Source organism: Mastacembelus armatus, chromosome 12 (genome assembly GCF_900324485.2).
Source record: "Mastacembelus armatus chromosome 12, fMasArm1.2, whole genome shotgun sequence".
NCBI lineage: Eukaryota > Metazoa > Chordata > Actinopteri > Synbranchiformes > Mastacembelidae > Mastacembelus > Mastacembelus armatus.
The window spans coordinates 6,996,335-7,015,367 of record NC_046644.1 but is presented as its reverse complement, the minus strand read 5'-3'; the positions used below and the strand labels follow the sequence as shown (position 1 = coordinate 7,015,367).

General features: G+C 38.6%; 1 protein-coding gene across 5 annotated transcripts in view; it reads left to right on the top strand.

Moving 5' to 3' along the window:
• Positions 1–287: 287 nt before the first annotated feature.
• rxraa (retinoid X receptor, alpha a) overlaps positions 288–19,033 on the top strand; it is a 136,555-nt gene continuing 117,809 nt past the window's right edge. For 2 of the 5 annotated variants that reach the window (XM_026296879.2, XM_026296878.2), the window contains exon 1: positions 371–389. In XM_026296879.2, the coding sequence (XP_026152664.1) occupies positions 386–389 (4 nt within the window). In that variant the 5' untranslated portion in view covers positions 371–385. Of the gene's footprint in view, positions 390–19,033 lie in introns of all 5 variants that reach the window. The other 3 variants (XM_026296880.2, XM_026296874.2, XM_026296876.2) reach the window with 3 other exon arrangements.

Here is a 19,033-nt window from a genome sequence, read left to right as displayed (position 1 = left end):
GCCACAAAAATAGTAAAAACAACCAGAAAACAAACCACCAGCAGCCGTGGCATTGTCCTGGAAGGTAGCAGTGGGCATGAGAAAGTCCTGTTTAAGAGTTTAGCCATGCACTGCTCTCTTTTGCTTGCCTTAGAACTAAAGAAAGCCAGGATTTCCTAATGCCCAGAATGGGGAGCTCTCAACAGATTGATCTGCAACGGGGGACTGTCCATTCTTTAAAAAGTGAGCTAGCCAGAAAAAAAGTGTTGGGCAGGAGAGCAGTGTGAGACAGACCTCATCAGCTCTCCAGGGCATAGTTGCACCTGTCAGAGGGAGACGTCAGTCTGTGGATCTGTCTATCTGCCAGAGGTAGCTCACTATGGACCCCTTCTGTCTGGACTTTAGTATGGGTGAGTCAAATACAACAGGTCTTTATTGTGAAATCAAAAAGAACACACAGTATATTACCCTCAGCGTTCTTTGTTTTATTGTGGACAGCTGTGCTTGTTAATGTATTGTAGTCTTAATGTATTTAAGTCTTTATTTTGAAATATGTAGCTAGAAGAATTGCTTTGAGACCTGAGGCAGTATCATTATTAGATTAATATCAAAATGTGAAATACTGTAGATGGCAGCTTTGTAAGAATGCCTGTTAAAGTCTTACATTCCAGAGCAAAAGTGCACAGTCTTGAAGCTAAATGTAATTGTTTTTAACAGATTATAGTTTTGTTTCTGAAATTTTGATTCGATTTAAACTGGCAGCATATATTTGTTTAAGCAGTAAGCAATACACAGTTTATACAGTTCAAATGTAGTGGTCCAGTATTGTACAGATTTGCAGCCGCTACAGTGTAGCCGCACTGTATTTATGTTTGTTTGAGATGGGTCTGGTAAGATATGAAGGCTCTGTAGCAAACTCCTAAAAAGAAAAAAACAGAAACTTGGCAGGATGGAAAAACTTTGTACCACAGAGGAGTTCTGGTTTGTTTGTTTGACAAGCAGAGCTGAAGAAGACTGAAGATTACTGATTTTGCAAGTGTGTCTGTGTGTTTGTCTGGGTATACAGTATGTGTGTGTGCCTTAACTGTATATGTGTGTGTGTGTTTTGAAGGAGCACTGGTACGTATCCCTGGAATCCAAGCAGTTGCTGTTGCAACAGATATAGTGATTTAGAAAGAAGGCTTGACAACACCCACCAACTTTCATGATTTTAGATTGCTTCATACATATCAGGTCCCTGGAGAAATTTCATACTGTAGGTCAAAGATCTTTTATTTTCACTTCTTAGCAATAACACATCTACATATGATAGTTAGGGTTACATCAATGTAGTGCAAGTAAAAAGCGTCTTGTATCTTGTATTGCCCTTTATTTCTACCCCACTGTGTTTTCCCCTTTGTAGCTTCAGGTAGTATTAATATAAATGACTCACACCCTCAGCTTCTAAAAATCATAATCTTTTCTAATCAGAAGGTCTCACCCATTGATCAGCCAAAGTTCTTCATTCACGTGGGTTTGCCCAACTTCCAACTCAAACTTTGTAAAAAAGAATCAATAGTGGTGAGGGCTCATCTCAGATCATTGCCTGCAGAGAAAGAGATACCAACAATTTCAAGTAAAAACAGGGTTTTATACTGATCTGGTGAACTGGACTTAGGACTGTTTTATCAAGATATAAATCATGCAAAATGAACTTCACTTGGCTTTGTTTGGTTCTTTTTGGAGAAGCAGAAAACTGGATGATAAAGGACTGTACCATAGTGTGTGTAACATTATTGTATAGTCTCCGTGCCAGTATTTCCTAAAGTGAACTTCATTTCCAAACTATTTGGAAAGCTTTAAGCATTCAAGTTCCAAGCTATAAATCATGTTTCTTGTGAGACTGGCTGCAAGAACTTGTAACATTTGCAAAATAGCCCTGATTGCAACTTCAGCTGATGAGAGAAACTGAATGTTCCATCTACTGTATGTGGTGTCATGGCTGGAAGGTATTTTTGAACTCTGGACAGGGGAATTTGTAGAAGAAATTCTTCAAAATCCACATGACACTGATATAGAATCCACAGTTAAACATAATGCTAAAGGAAAAGGGACAGACAGAAATGCATATGTTGTCACTACACAAACAAAGTTTCACTCTGTCTCTCTCTTTGGCGTTTTTTCTGGTTAAGACTATGAGAGAAAGAAGAGTGTGTTGCACTAACACACCCTGTCAGGAGACTGTAAAGGTATTGATCGCAGGAGTGTATGATGATGATGGGCTTTGACAGCCTGCTGCGTGGACCTGAGCTGAGTCAGACAGGAGTCTGCTCCATCTTCCGTCTGTAACAGCCTGGGGTCACGTTGGCAAAAGTCCGCATCCCTCCATACGCATGAATGCCCTCGTTCATCAGGCTGCGAGGCTGCCAGGAGATGAGAGCAGTGGAGAATGTGGCTCCAATCTTTAACATTTAGATAAGAGCATCAGCCAAATGTCAACTTCACGGTGGTGATAATTTTCCATCAACTAGCCTTACACAGATCTATTTTTAATGTTCAGTTGCAGAAAACTGTGGCTTCCTTCCTGTGCCTAAGTTAACTTCTTTAGGTGACTCTGTTTGCTGTGTTTCTGTACATGCATTTCAACAGTCCTTACAGAGAGAATGTGAACATATTGGTTTGATATACGGCTTTTAAAAAAGAAAATTTCCTACTATATTCACTCGACAGTCCAAAATCTGGAGATATTCACTTTACAATGATATGAAATTAAAAACATACGTGGTTTTTTTTTTTAATATAATGGAACAAGAAATGTTTTTTGCTTTGTAGATCCATTGTAGCTTCAGTTTATGTTGCTGCTGTAAATAGTTTTAATGGGTTTTCAGGAACATCAAGAGCCTTTGGTTTCTGGGAAAGTACTGTATGACGAATCTGCTGCTGAGTGGACATTAATAGCTTCTGACTGTAGTGAATGCATTTGGGTTTGGGTTTGGATTGGAGAAAATACATTGAACAAGTACTGTATAGGTAGAATGGACCACTGCCTATATGTCTGCCCTGATGATGTGTTTTTGAACAAGACATTTAAATTCTTTTACCTCAGCTTTGTACCAATCTAATCTTCTTCCCTCCCTGTAGGAGACTTAGAGGAAATTTTGCCTGTGAGGATTTGTTTATCACCGCCATAAAAATAACATAATTGTGAAATAGGACAGGAGGATGAAGTAGTAGTAACCAACAGAATGATCTATTCTCTGTCTTGTGGCAGGGAGACATTGAATGATGTTGGATTAAACTGTGGATTTTGATGAGCTTTGGAATTTATGGACAAGCCCTTGTCCCTAATGTTATTTTTTCATATAAGATCCCTTTCTTGATCAACCCTCGGCCATAATTAGAAATAGAAGATTGCTCATTCTCCTATCAGAAACAACATTAATACTTGCTATTTTAAATTTATAAGTCAAATTAAAAGTGCTTTCGGAGTATACACCACTGTATTCACTTGTGCCTTGTTTACATAGTTTGCTTTGCGTTCAGAGGATGCTTTAGACTGCTCAGTGTCAGAGTCAGCTCAGGATTACATTCGTATCAAAATATTCTTATGTACATTTCCCATAGACGGAACAGTGTGATCTTTGTTCAGTGGGATGGAAAGTAACAGTGTGGCTGTAAGGGTGTTAAATGGACAGGTAGTACCTTTAACTTTCATGCCTTATCTTGTTCACCTTACCTCCAATGCACAGTTACCATGGCAATACCATAGTTACCATGCATGGGTATTGGAGAAATACCATACATCATGTCTGGTGATCAAAATAGAGGTGATTTTGACATTTCTTAATTCAGGCTTTAAAAAAAAGGCACATCTGTCTGTTCGTGTGAATTTCCATCTTGAAGCAAGTTGGAGTAAATCACGTGTATACATTATTTCTCAAAGAGAAGGCTGATGTTGTAGACATACGCTCTGCTTTCTCAGCATTAGCTGTTCTGCTTTAGATTTGTACATCTACTGAGCGATTTATGTAGAAAGAAATGAAAAGCAAACCTCCTGGTATTGGCAGCTCAGTGGAAGCCCGTAGTGAGTAATCTCAGTGTGTACCATCCGAGGCTCAAACTAATGACCTGGACTGAATGAAAGCTTTCATGAAATCCACTTTAAACACTGTAAGCAGTGTTTCAGCCTGTAGGCGTCACTCAGCATGACTGACTTGCAGCCTCAGCCTACCTCATGTCCTGATTTCTGTCACACCAACCTCATCACATAGGAAAAGAGTTTATTTATTGGTTTAAATGGCAATGTTTAGTTTACAGTATAGAGACTTAAACCAGCTCCCTTCCTTTAACATTAACTACTTTACTAAATTACATAAGTACTTAACTGAATAAATCAATAATTTAAAAAAAACTCTACCATAAATGAATGTAAGTAAAATGTAAAAATCATTATGTCTCGCAAAAAGTCTGGTTTTAAGTCTGTAAAAAGTCACGCGAGCTGCTCTGTGCCTGGTAGAGGTAGTGCCAGTCCATTTAGAACATGATAGGAAATGTAAATGGAAAGTGAAATTTTAACCTGCTGGCACTAGAAAAAAATCACCTCATAGTCTGTAAAATTCATCTTCTGGACACCATGGATTTGAGTTTCTTCAGTTTTTATGATATTTCAATAAAAGTCAAAATGTCAACTATCATGTTAAATGTAACTATCAAAACAAAAATCAGGAGAAAATCTCTCTGCATTTTAGTGACTGGGAATATACTCTACATTGTAACTCCATTTAATTCTTGAAACAACCACATGAGTTTATTGTTGTTTACTTACAATATAAGGGTACATAGATTGAAATCATCCTATCCAAAACCCTAGTAATATGTAATACTAATAATTTCAGTCTGATCTTATAAATAACATAAGTATGGCTGCAGCTAATGATTATCAATAATAATTTATCTGTGGATATTTTTGTCTGCAAAACATCATTAAATGGTTTCAGACTGCCTCTTATGTCAAACTAACCAGCTATTACCTAAAGGTACCTGAAGAAAAAGGTCCTTCAAAAAAATGTCCTTAAAAAAAACACTTTTCTGACAAGGTGTTTGTGATCCACAAGGAGCCATCATAGCAGAGACAAAACATACTGTATCTAGCGCTGCTCAAACTACCACCCCAAGGCCAGAAGACTCCTGCTCATGATGTATGTGATGGTTCGCAGCCATGGCAAGCTGAGCAGAAAAAAAAATATCATTTCAACCTGACAGCAATCAATAGCAATAATGGACACGAAGAGAAGTGAAGGACAAGCAGTAAATCCTGTCAATCATCTTGATGAGGGGGATGTTTATAAGTGGATTTATAGCTTGTGCCTTTTAGTATTTTTATTGGAATAGTGATAAATAATATGTTTTAGAAAATTAGTCCATGTCCTTGGTTTCTTGAATGCCACATTTAGCCAGCTGGCAACCATGGCCACCGCATACAAAATTACCAAAATTGTATTCCCTGTGCAACTATAGACAGTGATACAGTCATTAACATAGTCACTGACCTGCTGCTTGATCTATTTTCTAAATAGATTTTCTAAAGAACCAGTGCCCCCTTTCCCCCAGCAACATATAAACCTTCTGTGGAAATGCAATGTTATACTTTTAATCTAGGATGATGCATATCTTTTAATGACAGACCCTAACAAGAGAGAGAGAGAGAGAGAGAGTGGCATGAAGGTTGTTTGAAAGGGGAAACTTGGCACTGAACGAGTCCCGCAGAGACTCACTGTATCCCCACAGAACTGTAGAGCAATTAGTCACTGCTCATTAATGACTAAAGTCCCACATGGGCATGTCGCTACACCACTGAATCGATCTTTATTTGATTTAATATTCTGACAATAAAAGAACAACAAAGCAAATGCAAGAGCACAAAAGAAATTTCCAGTATCAATTTATTTAAAGGAAAATATTCATTATTTTTATATTTACTTTTAAAAACAGGAGCTACATTTATGGCATGATCCATGGTACAAATGTAATGTAATATCAACAAAAGGACCTGCTACCACCACAAAATATGACACAATATATGAGGTTTTTAATACACAGACTAGCACAGAGAACCATTCGAGTTTTTCTAAATGTGTCTTAGAATATTTACTGGCCATTAAGAAATCCCTAACCTCCACCATAAGAAAGAACATACCAGAACTAACACTCTTTATGTGCAAAAATGTGATCTGAAGTTAAGCTAAAACTAATTGCCAAATCAGTGGGTGTCTTCATGTAGCTGTAGTAATAATATGTGAAGTTCCATTGTCCCCAGAAGCAGACCTACATGCATCTTTCTCTCTGGGGAACCTCAATGGAATTTCTAACTCTAATGAAGCCTTGTATTAGCTTTGGCCACCTTGTTGACATTAGAATCCATTTTTGCATGAAATAAAGACTGAGGATTTTGTCCCCCATCGTTTTCAGTGGATTGATACCAGAAAGACATGTCTTCACTGCCAGAATACAGACGAATAATGGTAACAGTAACCAATAACTCTTTCAACAAGCACAGTATCCCTGTAGGAGTTACATCCATAGTGAACAATTTCAGCCCAGTGCAAATGTTCTATGCCAAAGTAGTGTGTGTGCCGCAAGGTCAAAAGTAAGAGTGTGGATGTTGGGGTGGCGGACGTACGTGCAGCAAGCTTATATTCATGTAGGGGATCAGAGGGCCTGGCCAATAAATGACCTACAGTTAACATTTGTCTTTTAATCAGTCATAACCACAATCTTTCCCTAATGTCTTACTCATAGTTCACTTGTCACATCTATCATTTGCCATATGAATTATCATAAACAGTGTGAAACAATTTTAAATAGAAACATCTTATACCAAAAAAGAATAGAAAAAAGAATATAACTGAGATTACACAGCACAAAATGCAGTAACATATTCAAACACACACACGCACACACACACACACACACACACACACAGTATGGCAATGGTTTTATATCATTTGTAGGCTAATGCATATACAACTGAATTAGGCTTACACTACTGATATTTAGCCCACATCCAAACTCCTGCAGGATACTGCTATGGTCTCAGTCTGAGGCCACAAAACGGAGACACATTTTTACCGAGCTCTGAGCTATTTGTGACAAAGCTTGAACCTAAATGTATTCTTTAGTTCTTGTCTGTAGTAAAGTTTGTAGCTTTCACAGAAATCCTATAGGACATCATTCTCTTTTTATCTGCTATTTGAGAATACATCATGAAGGGCCGCTGTTTTTGTTAAATAAAGTATTAGTCTTTAAAAAATTAGGTGCCTTGAAAGTTTTTCTTGTCTTCCCTTTTCTGCTCAGTCTCATGGGTCTTTGCCGTCTTTCCCTTTATGATCCTCTGCAAATGGAGCAGGGAGCAGGACACATGAGCAGCTCTCTACAGATCTACCTCTGGTGCTCTCAGGTGATCTGCCTGTGTGGATCTATTTACCAGTCGAGCAGCTGCTGTGGGAGGTTTAAGGCCCACATCAGGCTATAGTTACAGGCTGCAAAGTCTGAGGCAGTGTTGGAGAGACGGGACAGTTTAGGGCCAGGGGGTGCTTTAGACCTCCTGCTGTGAGTTCAAAGAGAGGTCCCCAACAGCTGTGGCTCTCAGGAGAGGTTGCTCAGAGGACTGTTTGAGCAGTGAGGACGGGGTGGGGGCTGGGGTCACATGGCAAATCAAACTGACCTCAGAAACCAAGCTGCTGTGTTTGTCTTGATTTCCACATTTTTGAGAGAAATACACACTCCTTAGATTTCATCACAAGAGGAATACTCTTAAGCCCTTTCTCATACTTGCCTAGGACGCAATGCACTTACTTCCCAAAGGTGTTTGCTTCATGAAGTTGAACAGTTCCACGCTGCTTCAACAATCTGGGATGACAAGGAATTAATTTCGCTTTGAAAGAAATTCATTGTTTATCCAGCTCCTTTCCTTTCCTTTGCTTTAATGCTGAAAAAAGCTCTTGGAGAAAGCAGATTGCGCATAACATCTCATATTGTTGCATAGACTTGGAATTAACATAGAATTTTTTTTATGCCTTCTCAAAATCTAAAGGTGAGGACTGGCTTTGGGATTTATCAAAAGATGCTGTTATAACTTTAAAGTTTCAATTGATTTACAGCATTCCCTATAAATAAGTGCAGACACAACCTGACAGGATTCAAGGTTAGTTTACCTGAAACTGTGGATGTGTTGTGGCTCTACAGAGAATTTTACGAACATAGTGGGCTTAAAAGAGCAAAGCCATAAAGGAAATTTTTGTAAATTGTACCCTTGTTTTAGTACATTTTTGTGTATGATTCACTGTGGTATTTAACCATTGCAGTATTTGCCAGTGTTCACAGCATTGCAATATTAGAACTGTAGCAGACTATTTTCTTTTAGCCATCCTCAGACATAAGCTAAACAGTGGGTTGTAGAGGCAGAGCTATTCCCTGAATACCAACAAAACTTCAGTCACCTTTCTGCAGTATGTATTCCTGTTGTCAGCTGCAGAGACTTCCTGGAAAACTTCTGAAAAAAGTATACTAAAACTAGACAACAACTATAATATGCTGCATATATATGTTTTTGCAAAGGGCACAAAGCGCGCTGATTGCTGATTGTCTAACATGACATGACAGTGATATGAATCATTTGATGATAACTCAAGTGCACATCTCTAGGAAAGTTTAGAATCTATGTCATGGAGCACTGATGCTGTTCTCGGTGACTCATTAAAGCCAAACCTGTTTTAATTTTCCTTTTTTGTCCTCCATCTGAACATGGGGTTGTATGTAAATTTAGCTACTAACAATAACTAGTAACATTAACTAGTATAGTTTCATATGCCACTTTCTGGCTGCATAAAAAAACATTGTGCTTTTGTTGGCAGACACTGAGAGATGATTACAGTACATCCAGGTAAACACACCTGTCCTAGTGTGTGTATTTGTTGTTGTTGAACACTTGTGTGCTGGTACAGTACATGCACCACCAACTAAGGAACAGGCGGTTTCTGTCTGGTCAAGTTAGCCAATAAGGAATATTATGCTGTTTTTCACACTAAAGATTGTGAAAATGTATATTTATCACATGCAGCTTCATAATTGTGAGCTTGTCTGGCATCAAAGACACAGGGGAGTCCAGGATTAGGAGAAATAGCAGCAAAATGAAAAGAGGCCAGGGAAAACATGTCTGTTGTTCTGCAGCACTGGCTGTACGTGGTGTATGACCTGCCCAAAGCCTATAGTGACAACACATGTAAACAAATTACTAATGTGTGAACTGTGCAAGCAAGTAACAAAGCAATGTGATTCATTTGAAGAAGTACTTTGATTTTTCAGGTTTCAATTAGCTGGGTTAGACAAAAAAAATCTGGCTTTATTGATCTCATTTAATAAAAATGTTCAGAACACTATATAGCAATGTTTCTGTTGATAGTAAAATACAGAGTAATAAATTATTTTGCCTATCTCAGCAATATTTACATATGTCTATACAATGTTAAAGGAATTCCAGACATTGAGTTTTTCCCAATATAGCTTGTAAAAATATAATTCCAGAATTAGACCTCTCACAGGATAAAAAATGCTCATAAGTGTAAAGAACCCTTTTCATAATTGGATTTCCTGAGCTTTGATCAGAGAATGATACTACAGCAGATCCTCAGATAAAGTGGAACTATAGTACATGTGTATCTGACTTTTCAATCACCCTGTCTATTCTTGTCTCCTCTAGTTAGAATGTTCCAGTCACATGATACTGTATAAATATTTGTCCAACATAACTGCAGGCCCATTCGGCTGATCCTGTGGCTTCAGCTCTAGCACAATGGCCCCTTATCCCAACCAAGTAACTCTACACTCACCTCCCTGGTCATTATTGATGGCCTAGTAAGTGTTACATTTACAAACCAATTACTCTACCATTAATGTTAGATGAGCTGCTCTACAAGTACAGCCTGATGCTTATCGGCTTTCCTCTGTTACATGGCGTTTTACTTTCACTAATTTGCACACCTTCTCCCCACTGCTGGTTTCAGTGTTTAATAAGTGGGAGGTGAGAATGACAGCTGGCAGTCTTAGCCCTGTATAAGGGGAAATTTCACTCAGTTCAAGAGGTAAAAAAGTCAAGAGGTGAGCAATGTGTCCCCTCAGTGACTCTTGGAAATCTGGGGATGCAGTAAAGTGATATCACCCCAGCAAAGAGGAGGAACTGGGGGGGGGGGTGAAAGAACAGTAAGGAGGTGAATGGATCGAATGAGATGTCCTGCCACCTCCACATGTAGTTTCAACAGAAACACTATGTTTCTAGCCCAATCAAAGGTAGAGCATTTAAGTAACACACACATACACACGTGCTCACGCACAAATAGCAGTTTTCCCCCAGATGTGTGTTTGAGATGTTCCAGACAGGTGGTTTGTTTCGTGTGGAGGAGGGAGAGGAAAGACAGTTTGCAGATCTCATCTCATCTCATCTTAACACCTTTCACATCTCCATCAACAGCATCTGCTGAGAGACATCTATTAACACATATTCTAACAGTATCCTACCTAAGATTAAACTGACAGTGAGTCCACAGCTTTTTATATTAAATGATTTAAAACAGCATTGCTTATAAATCTTCTAATAATAAAATCAAAGACAGAGACATAAGAGATAAATACACATAATTAAAAATATAATACGATCAATAATTACTAATTTGATATCATTTGCATAATAATGTTTGCTAAGCAGCACGCCCTGGAGTCTTGGATCACAAGTTTATCGACCTGAACACAAATATTCACAAGTAATCCACACTTCACAATTACACAACCACTCACAGATAATATAAATACCAAAATAACAAATTGAAGCTCATCAGTTTAACATGTCACTTGGCTGATTTTCAAATCAATGATCTGAAATTGGTGCCTGGAAGGTATAGGGAAAATGTTATGCAATTAATAATTATTAGTTACAGTTTGAAAAATTGCCAAGCAGATGCTCTCAAAGGGCTCTCTAATTTTCTCTGGAGAACACACACACTCACACACATACACACACAAACACCTATGTTTCTGGAGGTGGTATGTGCTGAATTCATACACATACATCAGCAGATTTGCAGAGGAACATGTCCTTAAGAACATGATAAAAAGGAAGCAGGCATTTCCTCCTCAAGAGAGAGGTTTTCCGTTGCATGTCCTGTCTGATTAGTGAAACCAGTGCCTCTTCCCTGAACTGCACCGCTAGATGATCCTTTACCACACTTTAAGAGGTTTCATATTTTACAGCAGGGTGTGAAAATGCTGCATTGAGACGGAAAAGTTTCTATAATTCATAACTCTGCTTCCGTTTGCACTATATCATGAAATTGACGAGTCTTTGCAGTTTAGTATTGACTGTCTGGCTTTAACACTCAGAACATGATTCTTTTGGCACCTAAGCAACTAAGTTCAGTTTTCAGAATTACATCTCAATTTCAAAAATTAATATTTTCAAGTAACAAAACCTCAGTAGAGTTCAGCAACGCTGCCCATTGTCATCAGAAATTGTTGCACCATGAATCACGACTTTTACTGCAGAGGAACTTTGAGAAGGAGCTGCTCAGTTGTGGGAAATCAGAAGTTCTCGTTGTCTCTGGAGTCTGTCTGGGGACTGCTGAGGAGAAGGTGTATTATCTGAGTGTCCGGTGAAAGTGGGGGGGAGAGTGGCTAGCTGAAGTTTATGGAGATTTATGGCTCTTTCCCCAGGCCTTAATTGCCTCCTCCTCTGTGGGTAGTCCTGTGAGGCCCGTGGTGAGCAGCGACAAGCACCGGGGCTCCTGCAGGTGGGCCCACCAAAACGCTGTTTACTGAGACTTGTTATGGAGATAAATGGTGTCATGGAGCACTCCGAAAGCGGACGACAAACAAAGAGTAGGAAACGAAAAAGCCAAAAGATGGACAGCTGGTCAGTTAAAGGGCTCAAGACTTCAACTTGGCCTTCAGAGACACAAGAGTTATGGATGCTTTGGCTTTACTGGTGCCAATTAAATATCTATTATGGTGGAGTGCTGTGATAAAGTAGTGACAGAAAGGAAGAGTTAAACTTTTTCTCAGGGCATTAATTTTGTTTTGACAAGCCCCAATCCAGAAAGCATTCTTTATTTAAAAGGGTAAAGTCAGATCTGGATGGGAAAGCAGAATAAAAATACTATGCAGATAACATAGGCTGGGAAAGCTGTTTTGCATTGACTATATGCACATAAAAAATAAGATGCTCATAAGCATAGAAGTTTTCAAAAATCATCAAAATAAAAACAAATAGCGGACTAATGGTGCTTTTAAGAAGCTCTTTTTCAGTGGTTACTATTTTGTTATATTTATTATTTGTTATCATTTTTGTATTGTTTAGCATGTGGGATTGGAGGAGAGGCAACTGAGACAACATCAAAACTTGAGCTGACTTGTTTACTAAGTGAGTTGTTCCCTAAAAATAGAGTTAATAATGCAGCAAACATATCATGGTTCTATTTCTGCAGCAATGAAAATGAATGTTTACACTTATATACCAAGGACAGCACTACCAGTGCCTCAGTTGCTTTGAAATTCTTCTTCAGCTGATTCCTTTATCGACAGCCTTGCGTCATTGTTGGAGTGAGTTTCATAGGTTAAGTCAGTAAAATAATAACGTTCGACTGGTGAGTCAATGCCAAACACAGAACTTTACAGAAAATGCTGCTGCAGATAGATTTTCTTTTGATTTTTATATCTTACTGTATCTGATACAGTTTCGTGGTGTTGGTATACAAATCCTTCTGCAGGTCATATTATTATAAAAATTCTTTTAATTCTTCTTTTTCCCTTGTTAGTCACCTTGAAACCCCTTGCATTTATCTCCCAGTGCTCAGGTTAGGAACAGTACAGCCTTCAATCACTCACTCAGAACAGCCACATGTTAATATGGTTGTAATAGACTTGTGGAGGAAAAAATTCACACTTCCTTCTCAGGTGAGTCAGGACTTTGGACATGACAGACTAATTTTTATTTTTTGGTAACCCGTCTTGAGTGACTTACTTGTACGTGATGAGCCCCCGAGTGAGAGTGCACAGAGGGAATATGTCCACTAATGACTGCAAACATTCTGGCCACTCAAACCATGAATGCTGGATATGTATAAGAGCACATTTACATCATGCAACGCCGCACCCACCCCTTGTTTCCTGTTGAGCTGAGGCTGCTGCTCATCGAATTGAGTGTACCTACAGAACACAGGAAGACACGTGTTGTCACGAGGAAGGTGTGAAGATGGAGGAATGGAAGGAAGGAGTGTAAGTAAGTGAAACATGGAAACAGACATGAAGCAACAAGACAAAGAACAACAACACTCAAAGGATCCTTCTAAAGCTAAAACCTCAATAAATGTGTTTCTGTCACAAACATAAAAGTCACATGTTCAGATGAAAGTGTAGCATACAATGGGAACAACCGGAAATAATATGCAAACACATTGATTTAATTATTAATAACCTTGCTTTTTTGTAATTATTACCAACATTAACCTCATTACTTTCAATCAGCTTTGTTCTACCTCCCACCTGCACATTAAACCTTCGGCCCTGCAGGAACAACAAGCTATTTGCAGAATTCAGTAGTCATTAGAAGATTAATCTCTGCCATTTTGTCATTATTGTGGAAAAAAAAAAAAAAAAAAACTTGGACCAAGTGCCAGGCAACAGGCCACAATTAATAGATGAAATAGGTTCTGTGAGCCATCTGGTTACTCTTTCCCATGCACTCTGAGCTGCAGAGAGGAATGATGCCTACTCCATTACTCTGTGGCTATCTTAGCTCATCAGCTCAGCCCTATTTTGTCAATGAACCACCAGCGGCTGGAAAGCCCTGTTTACTGTGCATATTGTAAACAAGAGCATTTACTGATGGGAATAATACATTAAATTATTTAATTCCTCTTTTTCAATAAAGAGCCACGGTGCAGTTACACTAAACATAGTTTAATACCATTTTTAAATTGATCGTGGTAGCTTATACTTGATTGTTTCAATTTTGCAATGATTAGAGGAAATGTTTTTTTCTGTTCAGTGTCTACAGGCAGGCAGGCCACCTCAGCTTAAAAAGGAACATCAAACCAAAGTGACCAAACGCTGTGACCACTCCTCAGTGAGCTGCAGTTTGACTTTTAGCCAGAGGTTTTTTCCACTCGCCACTTCCAAATGTGTTACACCACATTTCCTGGAATGCTAAATGGAAAAAAATATTAAGTTACTACACCATGCTTTTGACTTTTTGCAGCTGCGTCTCAATATCAAGGTTCTTATTGCATCGTTTCAGTTTATATATATGCTATGACAGTGAAGTGCATCACTCCTCCTGGTGTTACCCTGTCTTTGACTCTGTTAAGAACTATTATCTTTTATCTGGAAAAAATCCAGAACCAGTTGAGACCAATTGTGGTTCCTGAGTGACCACTAATGGTCATATTTTCCTTTCCACTAACCTTTGATGGGATCTGTGGGATTCTGTCTTTGGGAAACCTTGACCACTGCTAAGCAGAAAAGTTTTGTTGTGCTTTTACTGTATTTATGCACATTTCAAAGGTGGTTTTTCCATACAAGGACACGTTTGTGCACAGATTAACTTGCATACCAAACCACATCTGAGGGGAGCCTGAAATATCAGCTACTGATGAGATCACGCCATATTCACAGTTTGTTCCATTTGTATTCAATTATATTTAAAAACAGCAGATGGCAGATATGAAAAATTACAGAATCAGTTATATAGCAAATGCTTAGCATACATGCAAATTATGACTCATCCATCTGATCCAAGAAAATACTGCGTTGTTGTTGCAGAGTCACAGCAATGGAGAGGTCAGTAAAATGTTGGAGTTACAAGATAACTTCGTTCTTTTACGACAAATATCTCCTAACCATTTGGAGTAAACACTATTTAACATCCATTTCAGCAAAATGAATACCTGAAAGTTCAATATATTTCCCTATGCTAAGGAAAGTGTACAATATCTGATAAGAGGTTCAGCTCAATGTTTTACCAACTTTAAAAAAATGTGCACTCTATTTGTGATCAAATTACCTAAGACACATTTTACTGCCAAAAGTAAAACATGTTTTTCAGGAAATATATGAAAAACTGCAGCTTTCCCCAAGTTTTAAATTCAAAACAACATCAATCTGCTATGAATCAAGGCCCCTGATAAAGCAGTAATTTATAAAGACCAGGGTTGCCAAGTCTGACGCGAAACGCAGCGGCTCTATTTTGCCTGACCCAGTTGCTGGGAACTGAAGATTGAAGTGCTGCAGTTGCTGTGGTTAAAAACCCCCCTGCCTTCCCCCCATTCCTCCGTCTAATGAAGACCAGAGGAGAGGATATCAGGCCCTCAATCGGTCCACTTCACATATGTTTTAAAGAATCTCTGCTCATGTGCCGAGCCATGCAAGCTCAGGGGATTGTGCCGCCTAGCCCTTATCAGCATTCCTCAGAGGACACAGTCAACAAAACCACATGGGCTATCGATGACAGGCGACGCCTTGACACAGACAAGCAACACCTCAGTGTTTGATCATGTGATATTCTAGGGTGCCGGGAGCTGGACTGTTTGTGCGATCATGATCACATGCTGTAATTTGTCATGAAGCCTGTTGAACACTCAGCTGCTGCAGTGGAGGCTTTTTGAATTGGGGATTTTGGTTGCATTAACAGCATGGTTTATATGAGTGCAATGTGAAACTGAGCAGTTCTTTGTTTTTTTTTTTTTTTGTTTTTTTTTTTTGCATTTGTGTTTTGTGTACTTAGTAGTGTGACATCCTCTGTTTTTTTTGGCACTTTAACATGCAGTACTAATTGCAGTGCTGAGTTATTGCAGATTCTCTCTCCGATGATCATAAAAATACGGAAACTTTAGAACAATATAACTAACAGGATTTGTTGATTTTCAGTTTTATATTAAAGATCTTTGGATTTTGGGCAAAACGAGCAAACTAAAGACACGACCTTACAAACTTGAGTACTTGCAATGAGCATATTTGTACATTTGACTATTAAGTAGTCGACTGTCAGTCAAATAACTGTAGACCAAATTTTTAAAAAATGTAATTTATTTTTGCATGTGTGCATGTCTGTTTGCCTTGTGCATGCATCTGTGTGTGTTTTACTCTCACAAGCTAAATATATCACCGAGATGGCGGGAAGAAGGGAAACCAAAGCTCAGCGACTGGGTGGACATTTTGGGAAAATAAACCAAACAATGATTTGCTGTGTGTGGAACATGAACACAGTACAAGTTGTTCTCCAGTAGTACACTGGAAAAAATGAACTAAGATGCTGCAGTCATATGTTTTAAGAGAGATGTGGTGTGTGTAGGTGTGTGGGTTCAGGTGGCGGAGTGGGTGAGATTTTTTTTTTTTTTTTAACTTTTAAGTCACTGGAAAAAAAAAATCAGACACATATAAAAGAGCTATTTTTATTTCTCTACAGGTTAAAGGTTTCTTGAAAATATTCATATGTACATCTACATTTGGACAATACATCATTTATAATATATTAATAATGATGAAATCTTTTTTAGTCTACTGACTGAAAATCATGTATGTACAATTTTGAATTTTGCAGTAGCTTTGAAGCTTTATAAATCTTTTTTTCCTCTCACTGCTGGTTCAGCTATATGATTATATTTAATAAAATATCTAAACACAAGATGCTTAATAGATACACAGTCGCATCCAATAGAAATATTGTAGATATTATAATCATTTTATCTACATCCCACTGCAACATAGCGTGACATGTTTGGAATGTTTTGTGACCTGTGAACAAAACAGATGAAAATAATGTTTTTCAAGGTCTGGATTATGCAACATGCATCTGCAATTATTAAATAGAGGTGATTGCAGTGGTGGTTGAATAAAGAAATTACCAGTACGGGCAGTTTTCCTGGAACAGGAGTGGAATCATTTGCTAAAATAGCAGAAATTATCCTTAATTTTCAGGTACTGTGTTAGTATTCAAGCTAGAAACAGCGTGCAGCAGACAAATGTTAGGCAGATACTGGGGAAGACATGAAAAGATAAGTGTTGTTTGTGTGGATGTTGGATTGTTGTTGCAGTGCATTGTGAAAAAAAAAAAATATCCTTAAATTGACTGCGTGTGCCCTGAATTCATCTTACCACGACACACAGCCAGAACAAAACCCACAAGCTTTCATGTTTCCGCTGTGATTTATACATTTTATCAGCAGTGTATTGGAGAGGTAATGACTGGGAGAAGAGAGCTTTTGAGGCAAAATTAGGAGGATAGGAGGAACATGCTTGGTCTGCTGCCTTCAAACCTTCCTGGAAACAAGGGGCATTTTTCTTTCTTGATAAATTTATTTTCCAGCCATGTTTAAGCACAGTAACTTTTAAAGCTCTCAGAGGTGCAGTCTGCTGAAGCACCAACAGTAGCCTGTATACCCTTACAAGGTAGGAATGAGTTGGAAGCGAGAGACAAGGGAAACAAATGTACATACTCCACCCTCTTGGCTGTAAGTGTCCATACCTGTCTTTTGAAATACTCTGTTTTCTACCTATGTAATACCACACATAAGAGCTAAAAAAACTCACATGGGTACATTTTGTGAGATCAGCCATGTTACATCAATGTTGTATGTAAGTAAGTATATATAACTATAATGCCTTTAGTATGCCTAAATGCCAAAGTAGCAGGCATCATGTGAGAAAACAGGAAGTTGGCCAGTTGAGTGGTTTCTTTCTTTTGTTTGCAACGCACTTTAACCCATAGACGGAAATACTGCTATGGAAAGTGTGACTTCTGCCACAGAAAAACAAAATGTTGAGCGCAAGTAAGAATAAAACCTGTCAACCCCTGTCTGGGCTGCGCAACCAGCAAGAACTGACTACCCATACCTTTCCTTTATTATTTAGCCAAAGGGTTAAAAAAGAACATCCATCTCTGCACGTGGATGAAGTTTTGACCAGTCTTAGGCTGGATTTCTACCATAAGAGATGAAGAGCTAAAGCGAAACCACTGTCTCTGGCGCTCTGCATGACTGCGTGCTGTTGTGCAACAGTCGTACACTCTATTTACTCATGTTTCCACTGCCAGCTTGTTGTTTTACACTTTCAACATCCTGCACGCGGGGTGCCACAAGAGGCTGACAGTGCTGTTTAACTACTGCCTTATTTACAGTGCAAACCCACTGCTCATAACAAAAAAATATGAGGAGGAAGTAAAATATGCTTTAAAATCTGTTTTATTTATGGTGAAGTGTTTTTTTAAGGTGGCAATTTGATGACTCTGTAGAAGCATGTACTAATCCACCACACACACACACACACACACACACACACACACACACATAAATAATAGGGATGAGAGCGTTATGGAGAGTGGAGGTCAAGAGAAAGGTCAGTCTTAAGTAAACAAAGGCTATTTAGCCATAAACAAATCAGTTTCCCTCATAGACAGAGCAGTGAAGGATGTTACCTCAGGTGACATGACTCTTCAGGGTGTTTCCTTATATAAACAAAGGATCTAATCTATGATCTTTGATTTTGGCTACTGTTAGAGATTGCATCTTTCATTGACATATTTCCGATTCTCTCTGCCAAGTTTTTTAATGTTGCCGCATGCATTAATTTGCTTTCAATCTCTCCATAGATACTTCCTGTGCAACTTTCTGAAACATTAATGGACTCACGTCATAATTGTCACAATCTTAAAATAGTAATGTATGGCAATATCCCATGACTTCAGGGGAGTGTCTCTGTGCCCTCATGTTCCATGCTGGAACACACGATGTTATCTGCAGGCAGGATTTATAAATGTGTGTCTGTGGTTGAATGTCTGTGTGTTGGTGTGGGTGGGAGTGTGGATTTTGAATGAGGCAGCGCTGGTGGTTTTCTGTGAATGTAGCAGTGAAAGGTTGATACTTTAAGCTAAGCTGTGGTCACGGTGTATGTTTGCTGTTTATTTTGTTCTGCTTGACTTGGTGGACTCCTGTGTATGAAAGGGAGCATGGGGAGGGTACGGGGTTAATGGGTCAAA